Below are 18,662 nucleotides of genomic sequence, written 5' to 3' on the forward strand. Positions count from 1 at the left end.
ATCTCATGTGTGTCACAGTGGTAACACATGCCATACAGGAATAATGCGATAGCCAAAAGTTTGATATATTTCTGTAAATTGGGAGGGAACAAAAAAACAACAACAACAACAAAAAAAACCACAAAGAAAACCCACAACACCAACAAAAAAATTAAACACAATCAAAGAAAAGCCATGTCAACTGTAAAAGTAAAAACTCATAGGTGAAATTCTGCTTTGAGTTACACTACAGAAAAATTATGTAACTAAATCAAGAGAATAGTTAAGATTTATTTTCATCTAAACAGCAAAATCTAGCTGAAAAGCCTCAGGTGAAACAAGACTTTTCAGTTCTGTTATGAGTTATCTCCTTATAGTAAAAAATGCATAAAAAGCTATTAAAGGTCTTTAGTGATTTCTTTATTCTTACTCCTGATATTGAAAACACTTATTTCGGACACACCTTCTACCTGCTTTGTTGTTCAGTTTTTATCCTTTTAGAATTAGTATACAAGTTCACCATTCTGCAGATATTGCTCTCAGACTTAAAGCTGTCCATGGAAAACTATATCATGGTATACATACAGTCATGACAACAGCTGGTCTCCAATACATGCTGGGTCCTTTTGGTACATTCAAGACATATTTACCCTTAGCAAAAAAAAATATTGTTTTTTTTAATTGCTATTTCAGGAGTGAAATCTAAAGGCCTTATAACTCAAAAACATTCCCAAAGAAAATGTATGTTTTCCCATGGAACTAAAAGATGGATATTGAAAAAGTTGGATTCTGAGAAAGCTACAGGTCTTTTTCACATGCTCTGGATATTCCTGGGGGTTTCAGGTTTGGGGTTTGTTTTGGTTTTGTTTTGGTTTTTGTTTTTGGGGTTTTTTAAAATAGCTTAGATTTAATAGGAAAAAAAGTTTGCCGTGGCTTATAAAACTATGGCAAAGCACACATACCAGTCCCCTCAGCTCCTAGAAAAGGTCAAGGGAATATCCTAAAGAACTTTAAAGACAAAGGAGGTTAAGAATCAAAGCTGGGCAGGAGGCCATTAGATACTTGTACAAAATATGAAAGTCCAGAAATCTGTCTTGGTTTTACTTTAAATTTAGTATCTGCCCAACAAGCCATAGCTTGTTTGGTTTACATTATCCAAGGACTTGCCAAGGGCTGAGCTCTACAGTTCTTTGCAAATGAAATAGTAAAGTTCTCTCTAACCTAAGTTTTATTACTGTAGCTCTACCTTGAAGGGCTGAATAAACAGTAAAATAAATCGAGAAATTACTAATGAGGAATAAAGTGGTACATTTAAAAGTGAATTCAGAAGTGATCTTTAATGGTAAATAACCAAGTTAGAAAACAATAAAGATCTCTTGATTTCATAAAAAAATTAACATAGATATTAAAAATGCCAGTAGTGTTTATGGTGTATGTATGTGACACCTCATGCCATGGGGTCCTTTCTGAAAATAGTGAACACAAAATTAAGCAAATGTGCAGTACTGCCTTCTTGAAAAAACTCTGTTACAAAACTAATAATAACAACAACAACACAGCTGAACACTAGCAGATTTGTAGTATTAACAGAAGTCTCTGGGTGGCACCAGTACGACAAATTCACTAATCTTATCATAAGAAAATTAAAATATCCTACTGCATACTAAAGTTATTTTATAATTAAATGTAAATCTAAGGAGGATACAATAATCTCTGTCTTCCTGAAGCTGTAGAATGTTTTCAGCCTAACTTAGATCTCTTCCTGTGATACTCAAGTTACATTACTATCCTCTTCAGAGGCAGCGAGACAAGTTAGAAGGCCCTGCAGTGATGTGCCACATTGACTCCCTTACACTACCCCACTGCCCTGGTGCCAGCCCCACTAACGCCAGGGGAATCCATTAAGTGAGGTGTCACAGCTGGCAGGAGACAATCCACCTGTTCACTCATTCAGCACACCCTGTTTGGGGATTTATTTGCAACATTCACTCTTTAAAGACACAGTTAGATGCTCTTGTAAACACTCTGCTGTGACGCTTCAGGACTCCATTGTCCCCAACTATTTTAAAACTAGGACTGAGAAAAACAAGATTTTATTCAGTAGTTTCTGAGCATCATCAGTATCAATCCAGCGTGACTGTTAAGTTCTCATTTTAAAATTTCCATTATAATATAAATATACCCATGAATAATAAATTCACTCAGAACAACTTCAGGAAAACAAGTATTGCTCTGTATTGGAAAAGAAAAGAAGAAAAATGGCATGCCAGAGTCTGTTGCATCTTTTACGATTCACTTTTGTCTACACTTTTTTTCCTTACATTTCCAATTATCAGTCTTTTCTAGTTCTTTCACTGTATTCTCTCCTCAAAAAAAAAAAAAAAGCATTAAACACACCCTTGCTGGTAGGTCATTGACTCACTGCAGCTGAAAGGAAAAAAGGTACCACAGCTCAAGGGAAGAAAGGAAATATGATTCCACAGGTTACGACAAAAAACAGAACTCCATCATGACAGTTCAGCCAAAGAACAGCTGTACTACTTCTGAAACCAATCACAATTTACCCCTGCTTATCCAAAAAGGGATGAGGCTTAGTTTGTCAACAACATAACTTACTTTTCTAGGACTTATTCAAGGCATGTGTTGCTGAGCATTCGTGTACAATGATTATATGTTTTAAATAATTTTGAGCAATAAGGTTTTTAAAAAAATGAAGTAAACAGTGTGAAGAAAGCAGCTACAGTTACAAGCATGCAAGTGACAATATAAGATATCATATACAGGTGGTTTTTTCCTCAGAACTTCTGAAAACACAGCTGCAAATAGACTTCTAGCTCGGGCATCAGGGCTTGTCCAGTTGTCATTGTAGCGGAGAGAAATCTATGCTACACCTGAACACACTACCTCGTGCATTCCTCAGGCTGCAGCGCTGTGAAGCTCCACCACAACTATAGTGGTTCTATTTCTGGCACATAATGTTCAAACCCATACAAATGCAAGTTATTCTTTACATATTTGTAAAGTCATTCTTTACATGTTTGTACTTAATGTACATTATTGCATATTACTTAATGACTTAAAGTCATTCTTTACATATTTGTACCCACTTTGGACCAAATTCTTCCCCTATCCTAGCCTAGCACTATCTCAAAACAGGCCAGAAAGGGCTTTTCCCATATGGGGAGCTGAGGGGACTGGTATGTTTGCTTTGCCATAGTTTTTTAAGCCATGGTAAACTTTGTTTCCTATTAAATCTAAACTATTACAAAAAAAAGGTATATTCCTGTTGGATACATTAACCATGAAATCATTACAAACGCCATTTCTTTTAATAAAGACAAGCAAAGACAAGACAAGGCAAGCAAATCATAAACCAAAAAACTCATCTAACAAATATAGTAAGCACATTAACTCTTTTTCCACTTCTCTTACATTAAAGACTCATTATAGGAGTTTAGATACCTCAGCAAAAACCATATGCTACTTACACTCATCTCAAAATCTGAGCACAACATTTACCCTACTACTTGCTATTCTTCTGTAAGGCCCATGGTAGAAGCTGAACACTTTCAAAACAGCAGCTCAGTGCAAAGCAGAGAAGGTCTGCCCATTACAGGCTGCTTTTCCAAAACCTGTAATTCCAGATGCATGCTTTCTATATGCAACGGTAAGTTGGCAGATCTGCTTCCAGGACCATATGCCTCCTTAGCTTTATGATCCTGACTGCTTAGGCAGGTTGACTCGCAGATGTCTGACTAAGGTGACTGTGTCTTGCCCATGCTGCTGAGCTGCCTTGCACAGGAGGTTTGAGGAGAAGCCCACAGGGAGATGCTGTAGAGTCCCTGTTGCCTAGGCTGTGCATGCAGACTCCCTGTAGGATGCAAAGCCAGGAGCACTCAATATCGTTACAGCCTTGGGTCAACATTCTGGGCATTCATTAACCCCTTCTACGTGGCTTCTGATGCTCTCCTTCTTTAGCATGCAGTTCAGAGGCACAGAAAAAAATTATCAATGCTTCTTACAATAGTAAAGCTTAAAGACACCAGCATTGTATTCCAGACCCAGAGTTGAAGTTATGTATAAGGGGCAAGAAAATACCCAAGTAATCTGACCTTTAGATGCTAAACACATATATACTCCACCAGTATGAATTAGAGGACAGGAAGGTGCCTTTTCTGTAATTTTCAGTATACCAGAAGGTCAAACTACTGCATTAAGAACCTTAGTCAAATGGCCAAAAAAGCAACTTTCTAATACTTAAACATTACAGAAAGAGACAAATCTCTTAAAAAAAATCAAAAAGCCAAGTCAATCCCAGCCCAACACCCCAGTGAAATTCCTGGTCCACCTGTTACTAAGATTAGAATGTAGCTGGCATGTCTACTTTTTCACATATATGGTACAAACATCCAGATGTCAAGGCTAAGGAGGGTCATGGATGTAACAGAACTAACAGTCTTTGCTACCAGAAGGCTATAATAAGCTAAATGGAGAGCACCAGAAGCAAACTGGATGCAACATATGCAGAGAAAAGTACTAGTTCAACAACAAAAAGATGGCATCAGCTGACACCATCTCATGCTTCTCTGTAAAATGAAAGGATTAGGACAGACAGGTCTGGTACAATACTCAGTAATGCATTTTAATGAAAAAGGCATCACATGTAGCCCTTACTATACAAAACACGTTTATATCAGGATTGTGTGAACCACTGACTTTAGTAATACAGAACTAAAAGTATGTGAACATAACTGGGAAACAAAATAATATAGTAGCTAATCCCTAATTTTTAATAAAATTGAAAATTAAAAATATTTCTTACAAAAAATTAGATCTAGCTAATACATTGAAAAATATAGACATTCTGGTAATTAGACAGTAATTAGACAATAAGAACTATACAGTTTCTAAAATAGAGATCCAAGAAGATATAAGAAAATAAAACATCATTTCTTCCTGCCAAGGAAACAAAAACAATTGTTTAGGCAGGGATAGCTAATGCAATCCAATCCTCTATAAAAGAAAAGATGGAGTTACAACTTTGCCCAACATGATTAAATCAGCAACCACAAACTAAAAGATTACTCTTTTAAGTCTTACTACACTACATTTGGTTCCCCTTTGGAAACATGAAAATGTGTCAGATCTCCATCTGCATTTCAGATTCTCATCTTTGCTTGTAGGAAGGGGGAAAAAAACAACCACCCAAACAACAAAAAGGCAAAACCAACCTCAAAACTACAGTTCCCTTTCAAGATTCAGTCTCCTGGAGGTCTCTTTATATCACAAACAAAGCAGTTGCCTTCCTTCTGCTATCCAACACAGCTTAACTCAATCCTGAAGCTTGCCTTTCCTTACAAAGAGAACTGCAGAGGCCAAGAAATAAATATGTAGCTCTAGCCTTATCTAGAAGCTCTGCCAGCTCCTTGAGCTCCCCTCCACTTTAAATCACCTGTAATAAAACAAATCCCAAGACCACAAATCTCTTGACATGTTCCAGAAAGTTCACCATCTGCTTATTGGGTCTCCATTTTTTAAACAAATATTACAACTTCAGTACAATTTTGGAGGTAATGAGCCAGAGTTGTAAGTAATTTTTTTATTATTAATGGGAAAAACAGAAAATAAAGCATACTTAAAGTATATGTTTCTTGATTTAAAACAAGTGAACTTGAACTTCTTTCTTAAGCCTACTGTAAACTTCCTTCTACCCAACTCCTCACATCTTTCATTGGTTCTCTCATTAGGCACAAAGTCACTGCCTCCGCAATTTGCCTACCGCCCTCCAGGCAGGGCAGGCTCAGTCACAGCAATTGTCCTGCCCTGGTTCTACTGTCCGCTCTAACCTCCAAAGTCTCAAGGTCTAAAATCCAGCCTGCATTCCTGTTTTCTTTGTCCTGCCAGAGCTTCCCCAGCTAGAAGTACATATTTCTGCATTCTTATGTGTGTGCATATGTCTGTTACTGGGATAATTAAAGGGAATTTGGGTTCTGACTGTCTGTGCCCTCAGGGAAGAGACAGTAACATCTGCTGCAATGACTACTTACTTTTTATTTTTCTGAACAAGGGTTTTGAATTGTTTATACTTCATTGTTCAAACACACACATTGCATACAAATACAAGAAGGTGTAAGGGAAAAAAGACTGAACCCCCACCTAGATAAAAGTGGTTTCAGCGCTACGAGCAGTTTTTATATACTCAGAATCACTTGTGAGATCTACAGAAATTACGCAGTGACAAGATATCACCCATGATATACAATTACAGTCCCTTTGAGTTTTCTTTCTCTCATATACAGAAACAGCATGAAACTAGAGCCCCAGATCATTCCAGGAAAAAAACAATAAAACCTACTTTGCAAAGTTACGCCAGCCAGCTGTAAGAGATCTCATTAACCATACCCTTCCCACTTCTAAGGAAAGAAACCCTGGATTCATACATGGCGTACCTGATGTTATAATATTTTAAAATTACACAGTATCAGTCATTTGAGGATAACACCGTATTTAAAAATAATAACTAAGTATGCTTAACAACAGTTTAAATTGTCAAGAACTGTGCTTAAAATTTTTCAGTTGCCTGATCTTCTGCATTGTATTTTGAACAACAAATGTAAAGTGACTGTCAAATAAGCCAAGAGTTGAAACAGGATTTCCAGATCCTGATCTGTCCTAAAGCAAAAGGCCTACCCATCTTTACTAATCATTCAAATTAGGAACAATGAAAATATCATGCCAGCAGACTACCATGAATAAACCAATAAAAACTAAAGAAAAAGGAGATGGGAAGAGTCAAAACTGAAGCATCTGGGTTCGGGGGGTTCAATTCTGGGTTTCCCCCATGATGCATTCAAATGCAGGACATTCATATGTTTGCCTACTTGCAGGTTTCATTCAACTGTCATTCTTACTTTGTTTCATCATGACATACATCTGCTCTCATTATTTTGTAATGGAATATTTGTAAGTATCAGCCTGATTGACATAAACTCGAACCCAGTGCTGTTGAAACACAGTAGGGATTGCAATCTACCTTCTTGCTGTTTAAATCCTGCACTACCTCAGCTGTGGGAAGCTACTGTCCTCCTAGTAATCATTAAACTTTTTTTTCTTGAAGCTGTCAGAAGCAGATTTAGTAACCTCACTCTTCTTGAATTGTGTATACACCTGGCTGTGTAACAGATAGGGTCTCAGGGGCAGTGGATGCTTAGAGGAGAAAGCAAACATAACAAAGGATTTCCAGAGGGGGGCACCTGGAAAATTACTAGACAAATTTCAAGTGGTGTGCTTGTAAGGGCAACCAAGGAGTCACCTCCACTGCATTTCACATCTAGGATGAGTCTTCTGTATGTAGCTTAACACACATTAGAAGGAGCTTAGACAGGAAGCAAAGGGATCTGATGGATCACTGGAAACTGCTAAAACCAATTTACTCTAGCAGGCTACATGTGATGGAATAGTTTACCAGTTGCATCATTTCAACTCAAGATTCTTACATATAAACACACATACATATTCGGGCAAAGGAGGTGGCATCCAGGCCAGAAATATAAACCACATACAAACTGCACAGTTTAAAAAAAATAAAAAATAATTAAAAACCCCAATAATTTTAAAATTAAAGGTGACCAGAACCCTGTCATCAAGATTAGAAGGAGATTTAAGTAGAGATAGGATGATGTTCAGTTAAGGACACACAAGAAGTTATGAAACATAAAAACACAGACAGTGCAGTGCTAACAAAAGGTACTGAAGCAAAGATCTAGAGAGTTTGGAAAAAAATTTTCAGGGAATGTTCTGGACCAATATAGTCTCATATAGTGAGAAAACAGCCACATGCTTTAAGAGACAGAGAAGACTGAGGGACAGTGTATGTATGGAAAGACTACATTAGGTAAGATTTAGATAGAGGGCACAGGGGGAAAGACCAGAAGAATGATGAGAACACACTGGGGAGAAGACAAAGGGGGGGGGGAAGAAAACCTCAGGGAAACACAAGAATTATACTGCACCAGACTTATGTTCCTTCTGTTTAAATATTCTGTTTGCATCAGCTGCTAGTTCAAGATGGTCCAGGAAAAAAAGGTATAAGGAGTCTACTGTAGACAGCAGTGGTATTATCAATCAAGTCTTAATATTATGTCTCAATTCAATCACTAAAAATGAGCAACAGCCTAAACCCAAAACATAATTTAAGAGCAGAAAAGGGGAAGGAAAGAGTATAGAAAGTTAATCAATGCAGGAGATCTAAAATAAACAAAATTATAAGAAGAGTGTGAGAATTCTGGGGAATAAGAAGAAAACGTCAGTGAATGAAGGAGGATGAACCAAGAAAGACTTTCACCCAATTTACACTGCAAATCACCTTGCAGGTCAGCTGATCCACACTTCAGGGTAGGGACTGATTCAGTGTGACAGGCAGAGATGAGCACGCTACTTCAAAAAGGACTTTTTCTAAGTTGTGAAAACTTATGCCACGAAGCTCAGCTGTGTTTTGATGTGTGGAAATACTACTTGCTGCAAGTGTCCTTCCCCACACTGGTGAAAGATTTATTTTGGCCTGGGGAGTTTCTGCCAGTCAAAAACCAGTAACTTCACATCTCAACCAGAGCCCACGTGCTCTTCCCAGCGAGTGCAGCTCCCCCTTCCAGTTACCAGCTCTGGCCCCTGCGCTGCTGCTGCCTGTCGTGACACAGGGGGACAGACTGACTGCATAACATGCTTGACTTCCTTAGTCATGCCCATTCTTCAGAGGGCCTTAACCTTTCACATTTTAACAGCTACATGCTGACTTTGGCAACTGGCCACAGAATTCATTTTGAAGGAAACCATGTTATACAGTTATAGGAAACCAGCATTTAGTCTCAACACGGAGTTTTGTAAAGAAACCTGCTCAGTTTATATATATATATATTAGGGAACAGAAGCATAAAGCCAGCTGCCTACAGACAGTTACAATAACGCCATGCTATTTTTGTGGGAAATATCTACGTTTCAATTAGCAAGACCTTGTTTCTAGAACTGATAATCTTGCAACGATGTATTCTTATTTATGTTGGCGTATGAACGTACTTTATAATAACTTCTTTATTTACATTGTTTTAACATAATACAATTTCTTCATTCTATCAATTCTGCCCAAGACTATAGCTGATACAATATTTTCAGGTTTGAAGATATTTCATGCAAAAAATACAAAGATGAACAAAACAAGTCATATTATAACATAAAGGGCATACAGGGTAAAGCCTGACACTAGTCTTGGTAAGAGCTTGGAGCCAGGACTTCAAGGTAAACCATATGCCCCACCCCTTCCACTCCCCCACAGCAAAAACAAAAATATGCCCCTAAGCCAAAAAAAGAAAGTGCCAAGCAAGAAAAAGAAAAGGAAAAACCACAACCCCACAAACAACAGAATAGCACTTCTCTTTGTAGAAATTATTTTTGTTCTAAAGGGCACTGTCAAGCTCCTGTTACTTGTCATTATTAACAACTACTTTAGTCGATTTATTGTAGAGCTAGTTGTAAAATGGTGAGCTCCTAATTCTCAGGAATGGTAGAAGAACCACATTTCTTTGTCCATAAAGCTTTCAGAGCAAAAGTGAGTATTGTAAGTGGAAAGACAAGCAAGCTTATGACAAGTCCAAGTGTGGTCTCACCTGAATGTGACAAACTGCCATGTAACAAGCAAGTATCTAGCGTGTTCAGCCACTCAAAAAAACCCAAAACAAGTGTTATTCAGTGTCATACAGTCTTGTCAATAGCAACAAGCACTGCTGCAGAAGGGAGGTGGGAAAAAAAGCATATTAAAAAAAAATCACTTAGAAGACACATTGACTGCGCTTCTCAACTTCCACCCTTTCTGTCAAATAAACACTAAGTATCTCTGGAAGTTTATTTAAGAAATTAAGGGGGTCAAGGGAAAATTAACAAATGTTTTTCCTCCACACCTCTAAGGTTCCTGAAAATTGAAAGGCTCCAGGCAAGGCCCAAGGGTGGGCCAGGGTTTCCCTAGATCTCTCAACTGATGCAATAACCAGCAGAAGTTGACATTCAGCAACAAGCAGTAAGGGCAGCGGGTGCCACTGAGTGAGTCCAAGACAGGCCTCGTAAACACTGCACAGGATGTGGAAGGGAAGACCCTGGAATGAGTCTTTCCAGAAATTTAGTCACTACCAAGTATGAAAACAGAGTTGCACAGGATCAGGACAGTAACTGCAATTGGCACCATCTTTCATGAACTAGCAGTCTAGGTTATTTCAGAAATAACTCAGAAGAACTGAATTAAGGACATTTCTCATGAAACATAGAGCCGTGCTGCTGCTGCTGCTGCTGTGAGAGGCCAGGCAGGCTGCCTAGGCACCCTCTCCAGCAGTGGGGCCTGCAAGGCCACCCACTCCACACAGCACAACTGCGTCCTGCCTGGCTGTGATGACTGTGCAGCCAGGAGCTCCATGAAGAGCTGGGCACGAATGGGTTACACAAGGCAAGTTAAAAAGGGATGACTCTCAGCTCCTTAGTCGTGCAACGCTAACTAGCCATATACATGCTCCTCCTCTTCAGTCAGTGCTCATTAGCTTTGAACATGTTGCAGTGCAGTCCATGAAGAGGGAGAAGAACCGAATTCACATGAACCAGCATGGGGATTATGCACAGAGAACTTAAAACTTCAGCAAAACATAATTTACACTGTGCCAGATTATTTAGAAAGAAAGAGTATGCTTAATGTCTTTTCCAAGGGGTAGATCAGTAGAATACTCACATTGACAGCTGTCAATAGAAAGGACAGAGTATACTTTAAACATCGTAGAAGAAAAAATAAAATACTGTCTGGTGGAAAAAAAAAATAAAATCGAGAAAAATCAAAGCAATATTGTACTTCTTTAAATCTTTAAACACACCAAAACTTCTAGAAGATGATAGAACTTCAGCTGCTTAGGAACTCTATTTCTTGGTTGCTGATCTATTTCTTTAATATATTTCAGTTTGGATGTTTTACCACCTTTCAGTAAAAATGTTCATTTCCATTAAAAATATATCTCTTTCAAAGTAGAAGAAGGAAAAAAAAAAAGACCAAAAACCAGATTTTAATTCCAACTGCCTGCTTTGTACAGCTAGTGGAATGTGGCAGAAGACTCTCACTCATTCTGCTGCTTTATTAACAACCACGAAATTTCACATGCTCCAAAATTCCACACTAGGGTAACAAGGAAGAAATTAGCCACGGAAAAGGTATGGAAAGGTTCATAGGATACGTCTGTGCAGCTCACTAGCTATTGCAGTCACTGGTGGTCTTCAATTATCAAAAACTCATTAAAATTATTAACATTCTATGATGGGCCAGCACTTGGCTGGGATGCCAAAAGAACTGTAAATTGATGCAGTTAGCCAGTATGCAAGCCCTTTGCTTAGAGAATTCAGTCCTTGCCATATCCTGTTTTTATGGGAATGCACACTAAAGATACTGGGTGATTCAGTGAAATAATAAGAGGATAGTATCCTTCAATCTTCAAAGCTATAATATTTAAAATTAACTGCAAGCAGTTGAAACTTGCCATCCCCCAGTGAGTGCTTAGTCTCTTGTATGAAAGTAAAGGAAAAACTGATTTTGATACAAAAAAATGTACAACTGGTGGAGGAATCATTTTCGTCCTTAAGAGGGGCTGGTTCTTGGCAGGGTAATGCAAGCAATCTCATAGTTCTATCACCTAGACAAATCAAAGTTGCAATATCTGGCAATCAACTTTTCTTCACTGATGAATCATCTTTGAAGAAAAACCCAAACGAGGATAGGGGATGGAAAGCAACACACCTCAACCCCACTGCTAAAGTTGGCAGGTCATCTTTAAAGTATATTTTTGAAAACCAGTGGAAAGAGAAGGAAAAGGCAATAAAAACTGAGCAGGTTAGTAGACCACCATTAGTTTAAAATTAGCTTGCAACAAGATGAGGGGAAAGAAAAGAAAGCACAAACCAAAACAAGTTCATACACCACGTATTCTTCTTCATTTAGTTCATGTTATTTCCTCTTGGCACATGTTAAGTCCATGCACTCTGTATACAAACCACATGATAAAATGAGCAGAGTGATGTACTGACTCTGTATTACTTACACAAACATCAAGTGAGGGAATTCTGTGGTGGTCAGACAATAAGGTTAAGAAAATATATTTCTTAGGATTCTCAAACCAAAGAATCAAAAAATGACTATGCTATTTTTCTTTTCTGGTTAACCTCAAGTAGAAATGAAGGGTTTAAGTCTATTTCTTCTATGGATTGAGATATGTTATTTTTGAACATGTTTATTCAACAGATAAGTTCTTTACCGTACAGCACGTATTTAAAATATCACTAAATACAGCTTCTAAAATTATCAACTGATGCTTTTTGTTGAGACAGCACAACCTTAAATTCTGATTACTTTATAGGAGCGTAAAAGAATGAGATTTGCCCCAGAACAGACGATCTCTGTTGAACCCACAACATCAATTCAGTCCAGTTCACAACTGCATTTTATTTCTGATTGAAAAGCCTAAGAAACTTTACTTTACACAGGTAAACTGCAGGACAGGGACAGTCAATACTTGCAACTTCACACCTGAAATTGGAGTTTGGTCTTTTTTTTTTTTTTTTTTTAATTTTCCCCAGCTTACTGGAAAAAATGTACACCACTGGGCAGTTGCAACAGCCCTTTCAGTTCTACCTCACAGATGGGGTCTGCCTACAGCACTAGTCCTCAGCCGAGTGCGAGACTTTTGACAGGTCTGACAGTTTCAAAGTTCAGCAAATCTGTGTGTGTGAGGTTGGGGGTGGAGGGGGAACCAGGTGCCCTTGTAACTATTTATACTTAAAAAAAAAAAAAAAAATCAGTAATAAAATATCAGCTCCACAGAGAGCTACCATAGAGGTTTTGTAGAGTGGGTGGCTAAGTGCTTTAAAACCTATGGAAATATTTAGACAAACATTACACTACTCAACTGGTTTGCTTCGGTTTTTGTGTAAGAATAGTACAACTTCTATAAACAGTCATAGCCTCTCATAGGCATCTTATTTTTCTGAATGCTGTTTGTCTGAGATTTACCTCTCACTGCTCCTACTGAGAGGAAATTTGGTTTCCATAGCCTTTTTTAACTGTTTAGGTTAAACACATACCTTTACTATATTAAGAGTATGTTTTCCAAGAAGATGACCATCAGTAAATCCTAATATTGTTTACAGAGCTAACATTTCACAACTACATGCACTTGAAAACATATCCAGATAAAATAAAATATAATGAAAATGAAAACTGTAAGGCTCTATCTTCAATGACCAGCTTATTTCTATCCTTTTTCTTTCTTAACTCTTAAGTTATTTCAAGCATAAATATACTTATTTACACACTGTAAACATACAGAAACATATATGAAGACCAATAATCTCACACTATGAGCCTCTGTGTGTCCATTCTGTCACCTACACCTTGTTTCCTTGCACCCAATTCTTTAAGTTGCACAAGATTTGTAACGTCTTGGCTCTATTGGACTTTTCAAGCACAGCTGATGAATACTTAGTACATGCATGTAACATAAGCAGATTTAGTTTTTTATTTTTCTTTTAAAAATATTTTTTCTTTTTTATTATTTTTTTCTTTTTTTCCTTTTTTTTTCTTTTTTTCTTCTTTTTCTTTTTTTTTTTTTTTAAAGCCTGAATTTCAACAGACTAGCACACCTTTGCACATCTGGAGACAGACTTCTTGGAGAGAAAGGAACTTTAAAAAGAGACTATGCATCACCATGGTCAGTCCCACCTCATAAAAACACTGAACTGCACACTACTGGGACAATCATATCAATCCATCCCATACTTCGATGTCTGCTTTTGTATAAATTTGATCTCTATGATAATTCCTACGGACTTTAAATAATGAGAAAATGAAATTTCCAGCTGCTAAGGAAGACACAAAGTGCCTTATTCTAGTCTAGGGAAGACCTATGACAACAGATTTTTACAGCTGAAACATTTTCAGCTCTACAGTAAGCTTTCTAAGTTGTTATAGTTTCCGGGAGAGAGAAAGGGTGTATTATGCATTCCTGATATTAATTATGCAGATAAACAAATTACAACGTGATTATTACTACTGTGTATGAGAGACCTAAAATTAAAGAGATTTTTAGATCATGTCAAAAATCCTTTGAAATTGCATGCACTCCCCTGCTTCTGCAACTTCTCTTTCCTCTTCCACCAGCAAACAAAGTACTTTAGTAAAGGTTCTAAACTGGTGGGTGAAATTCTTGCCATTTGATATCAGGAGATATATCACGATCTTTCAGCTAAAAATATTTATCTGGGAAAATCAGTGATAGAAATAGTATATGCCTCTCTACAAAAAGTAGCTTGACAGGATCATCATTTGAGTGAGTAGTTTTTGATGGGCAGTGGGAGAGAAAGTAAGCTCTTTCAGGAGATACACTCCCTTTCCATATTTCACCATGAGGACTACTCCTCAGGACAACTCCTGAGGACTCCTTTTTCTTTCTATTAGTTTTTTGCAGCTGTTCATCCATACACTACACCAGACTCTCACTCCATTAGTTTTATTTAATGGTTTATACTCCATCTACCATGCCTTTCAAAGGAAGACAAATCAAATAAGTACACTGCTATTTCGGCGTACCAGAAACTACAAATAAAAAGGCTCTGGTCAATTACAAATAAAACAAAAGAGTTCATATCTCTGTAAAGTTAGTACTGAGTTTACAAGCTTTGAAGTACCTACCACTCAGTACCACTCAGCCTTGGTTGATGTTCAGTGTCCCACACAGCAGTAAGCTCTGGTGGACCAAATATTATTATAAGATGGCTTTACAGAATAGGATATTAAAGCAGCATCCAAATTAAACGCTTTGTAACTGTTAGGAATTTGTTTCAGCACTAACAATGTCAACAGATAGAGAGGGCATCTTCCTATGGGCATTTTGCTATAGGCCTTCATGAAGTCACTAAATGTCACAGAAATCGGGAAGAAGGATGGTTGAATCCTGCCAACTCCTACGGCAGGATTCGTTCACAGAGTAGCTCTTCTCACACACATCTCTTTTTTTATACTTTGATACCCTAAGTAGTCCATTCCTAACATACAGGTTCAAAGACAAACCTCTCATTCATTTTTTTTCTCAGTCTCATATCTGCTGTTTTCCCTTAACTAGCAGTCCTGCAACTACAAGTTAACGGCTGTGTACCCACACCAGTTTTGCTGCCTAGCTATCACATACTGTTAACTGCATTGCAAATATGTTTCTGTATGTACTTCCCAAGATTTACTGATGATTCCAAATAGATTATTGTGGTATGAACTACAGCTTGTCAGAATATTTTTAAGTGAAGGCAAACTTTTCCAAGATATGTCAATTCATAAAAGCTAAGGTATGTCACAGATATGTACCGATTAATGATATTTTTACCACAAAGGTCAAAAGAGAGTCTGGCATTGAAAATCTTACTAAATCTCATATTAACCATCTGACAATAAATGCTTCTATATGATTGTATTTCCCACATATATTACAGCAAAAAGAAATTGGGTTTTTTTCAGTAAACTCTAACTGTGACACTATCTCTGGCTACATCAAAAGATGCAACTGAAACAAGACAAAAACGGAGGTCTCTCTCCCCAAAAAGCCTTAGCACAGTAAATTAGAACTGGAAGGACATCACTAGAAATTAAATATGACAGACAACAATAACAGTCTAAAAGGCAGGATCAGGATAAATTCAAGCCACTCTCCCAAATGTTGTCTGAATCAGATTCATAAGCGTGACTGTCTGAATCATTAATCAGACTCAAATGTTCATTCAACATTTTTAATCAACTTTTAGCATGTGGCTCTGGTAATTTGTCTCAGTTTTTTGCTTTTACAGTTGCATATATATTAAAAAAATAAAAGTACATGCAGTGATCCCTTAGTTTGTGAAATTAAGCAGTTAAGTGCCAGAATTTTAACTGTACTCTTTCATTTTACAACATAGTTTGTGTGTTATGATAAAAATAACATTTTTAAACTCAATTATACACATAACAGGAACGCTAAGAAAAAGACATATTTCAGCAGAATAAATCATACTATCATCAATAAATGATAGATAAAGGTCTCTCTCCTTCACAACAGACTGATGGTTTGCAGTTCCCAGGTACAGAATGTAAACACGTTAGTACATTTTCCAATGTATTGGAGAAAGGGACAGCTGGTACCATTACTCTTATTAAAACATTAAAATGCCAGAACAAAAATACTCTGTAGAAAACACAATATTTTCTCTAATTTTATTAAAAGAATGGAAACAAATCCTTTTTCAATTAAAATTCAATAAATCCTAATTCATTGGAACAAAAAAACTATGTATGTTCTTTCTTAGAAAAACAGGAGGAATGCAATATGTAATATAATAACTCTTAATCCCTACATCCTCATAGCTACAAACTATTTGGAACTTGTTCTAAGTGCGACACTAATGAAAAAAATCTCAATTCAAATAAATAAAAAATCGGATAAGTTATTAAATGCCTCAGGTTTTTACAGACAACATCCTCCAAGTGTTCTTCACTTTGTTCCAACTGTTCCTTAGTAGTCCATCCCAACACTCAAGACATTAACCATATGTATGAAGAGATTGGCTTGGTGAAGCAAGGAACTCATGATGGAGCTCCACTGCAAAAAGGCTGTATGTATAAAGTGCAAGCAGGGACAAGGCGACCAAGGAGGAATTTAGAAACACCACATGGACATGTAAGGATTGTGTCAGGCTAAACCAAGTTCAGTGGGAGTTAAGACTTGCACGGAATGTCAAGGGCAACAAGAGCAGCTTCTACTGCTACAATAGTAATGAGAAGTCGAACAGGGAAAATATAAGCCTGTTGCTGAATTGGGAAGGTGATCTAGTGCCAGCAGACACAGATGGCATTGAGGGACTCAATACCTCCTTAGTTTCAGGCTTCAGCAGCAAGGTCTCAAAGGCATCTGGTGTTTAATGAAGGGGTTCAAGAACTACCAACAGTAGGTGCAGCCTGAGTCAGGGATGACTTGCAAGATCTCAACCTATATAAATCCATGGGATCAGACAAACTACATCCATGAACACTGAGATAACTGGCTACTCTTCATCTCTGAGAAGTCACAGAGATGAAGGAAGGTCCTCAGTACTTGCAGGAAAACAAATGTGGGAACTACAGGTCAGTCAATCTCAAGTTCCTGGGAACGTTATGGAGTTAGTCCTCTTGGAATGCACTTTTCTGGACATACAGAGGAGAATAAGGTGACTGAGAACAGTCAGCATGGATCTGCCAAGGGTAAATCACTCCCGACCAACCCAACTGCCTTCCATTGTAAAGTGACTAGTTTTAAAGATGACGGGAGAGCAGGCAATATCATTTATCTCAAGACTTTCAACACTGTCTCGCTGCAAGTTAGGATGTTACAGTCTGTCCTTGCAAGTAGGTAACCAGATGGGTAAAAAGACAGATGGATGATCAAGTCCTGAGAGTAAACATTTTATGGACTTTACTCCACCAAGAGGCTGGTAACTAGTGGAATATCACAAGGGTTGATTCCGGGACCTGTCCTGTTAAACACCTTAATTCATTAACCAAGGAGAGACAACAGAGTGCAGTCTCTAAAGTTTGCAGATAACACAAAACTCAAAGAAACAGTTGATAGGTTTCAGAACAAAACTGCTGTATAGAGGGACCTGGAGGGGCTGGAGGAATGGGCCAAGAGCAACCTCATGAATTTAAGTGTACACAAGCAGAGTCCTGCACCTGGAAAGGAACAACCTAATGCAACAGTACAGGCTGGTTTTAATCACAGAGGAAAGTGAGTCATCCACTTTAAAATGACAAATTCAGCACCAAATGGTGAACACACTTTGCAAGCCTCGTTGTAATTAACTTGTTTAGAACACAGTCCAGGTTACTACATAATAGCATTGAATGTACTTTTTTTTTTTTCTTCATACCTTTGCATATTAAAAGCAGAGGCTTCCATGACAAGATTACACAATACTCAGCCTACTTCCATAAAAGTTTTTTTGTGCTTACCCCTTACCTTTATATGCAATAACAGGGTGCTCAGCTCTGTGGCAGTGGGTATCTTCTGTTGTTGTTGTCTCCAGTATTCCTAATACCCCAAGTCCTGCCAACAGCAGTGCAAGGATGCAGCTTCCTTTCATGGTGGTCATGCTCTCTTCCACAGCAGTCACTTCTTTTAACTGGCTACTCTTCTTGCACTCATGTAGGAAAAGCACCTGGAGAATTGAAAGAAATTTACTCAAGTGCAAGAGCAAACCATAGAAAAAATAAGATAATCCTTGATGTTTAAAACTAAACAACATTGCTTTCTGTCTGTGTAGTATTTGACTCCTCAAAAGTGTACTATCACCTGCTCCTTTAATTACTTCATAAACTTATCATCAGTTACACAATTTGGGATAATTGATTTATTTTATCACCGAGTAGGATTCAAAAACTGTTATTCAACCCCTCTTCTACTCTAAAGTTTCATTTTGTAATGTGTGTGGGGAAAAATAGTGTTCTGCAACATTTTTTTTATTTTATTTTTTCTTTAGATACAGCAAGTGTATCTAAATCTATGTTCCACATTCACTTGGATACATTGCCCCTTGCTCTGCCTTCCTCACAAAGGAAAGAG

The 18,662-nt window shown here is 37.6% G+C and overlaps 1 protein-coding gene across 1 annotated transcript in view; it reads right to left on the minus strand.

Annotated features, from left to right (window-relative positions):
* Positions 1–18,192, minus strand: part of LOC104528129 (semaphorin-5A) — a gene marked incomplete at its 3' end in the record, with an annotated part of 155,936 nt that extends 137,744 nt beyond the window's left edge. The window contains exon 1 of the mRNA XM_010172047.1: positions 18,060–18,192. Coding sequence (XP_010170349.1) covers positions 18,060–18,192 — 133 coding nt within the window. The remainder of the gene's footprint in view (positions 1–18,059) is intronic.
* Positions 18,193–18,662: the final 470 nt, after the last annotated feature.

This window comes from Antrostomus carolinensis, unplaced genomic scaffold (genome assembly GCF_000700745.2).
Source record: "Antrostomus carolinensis isolate BGI_N321 unplaced genomic scaffold, ASM70074v2 scaffold5537, whole genome shotgun sequence".
Taxonomy (NCBI): domain Eukaryota; kingdom Metazoa; phylum Chordata; class Aves; order Caprimulgiformes; family Caprimulgidae; genus Antrostomus; species Antrostomus carolinensis.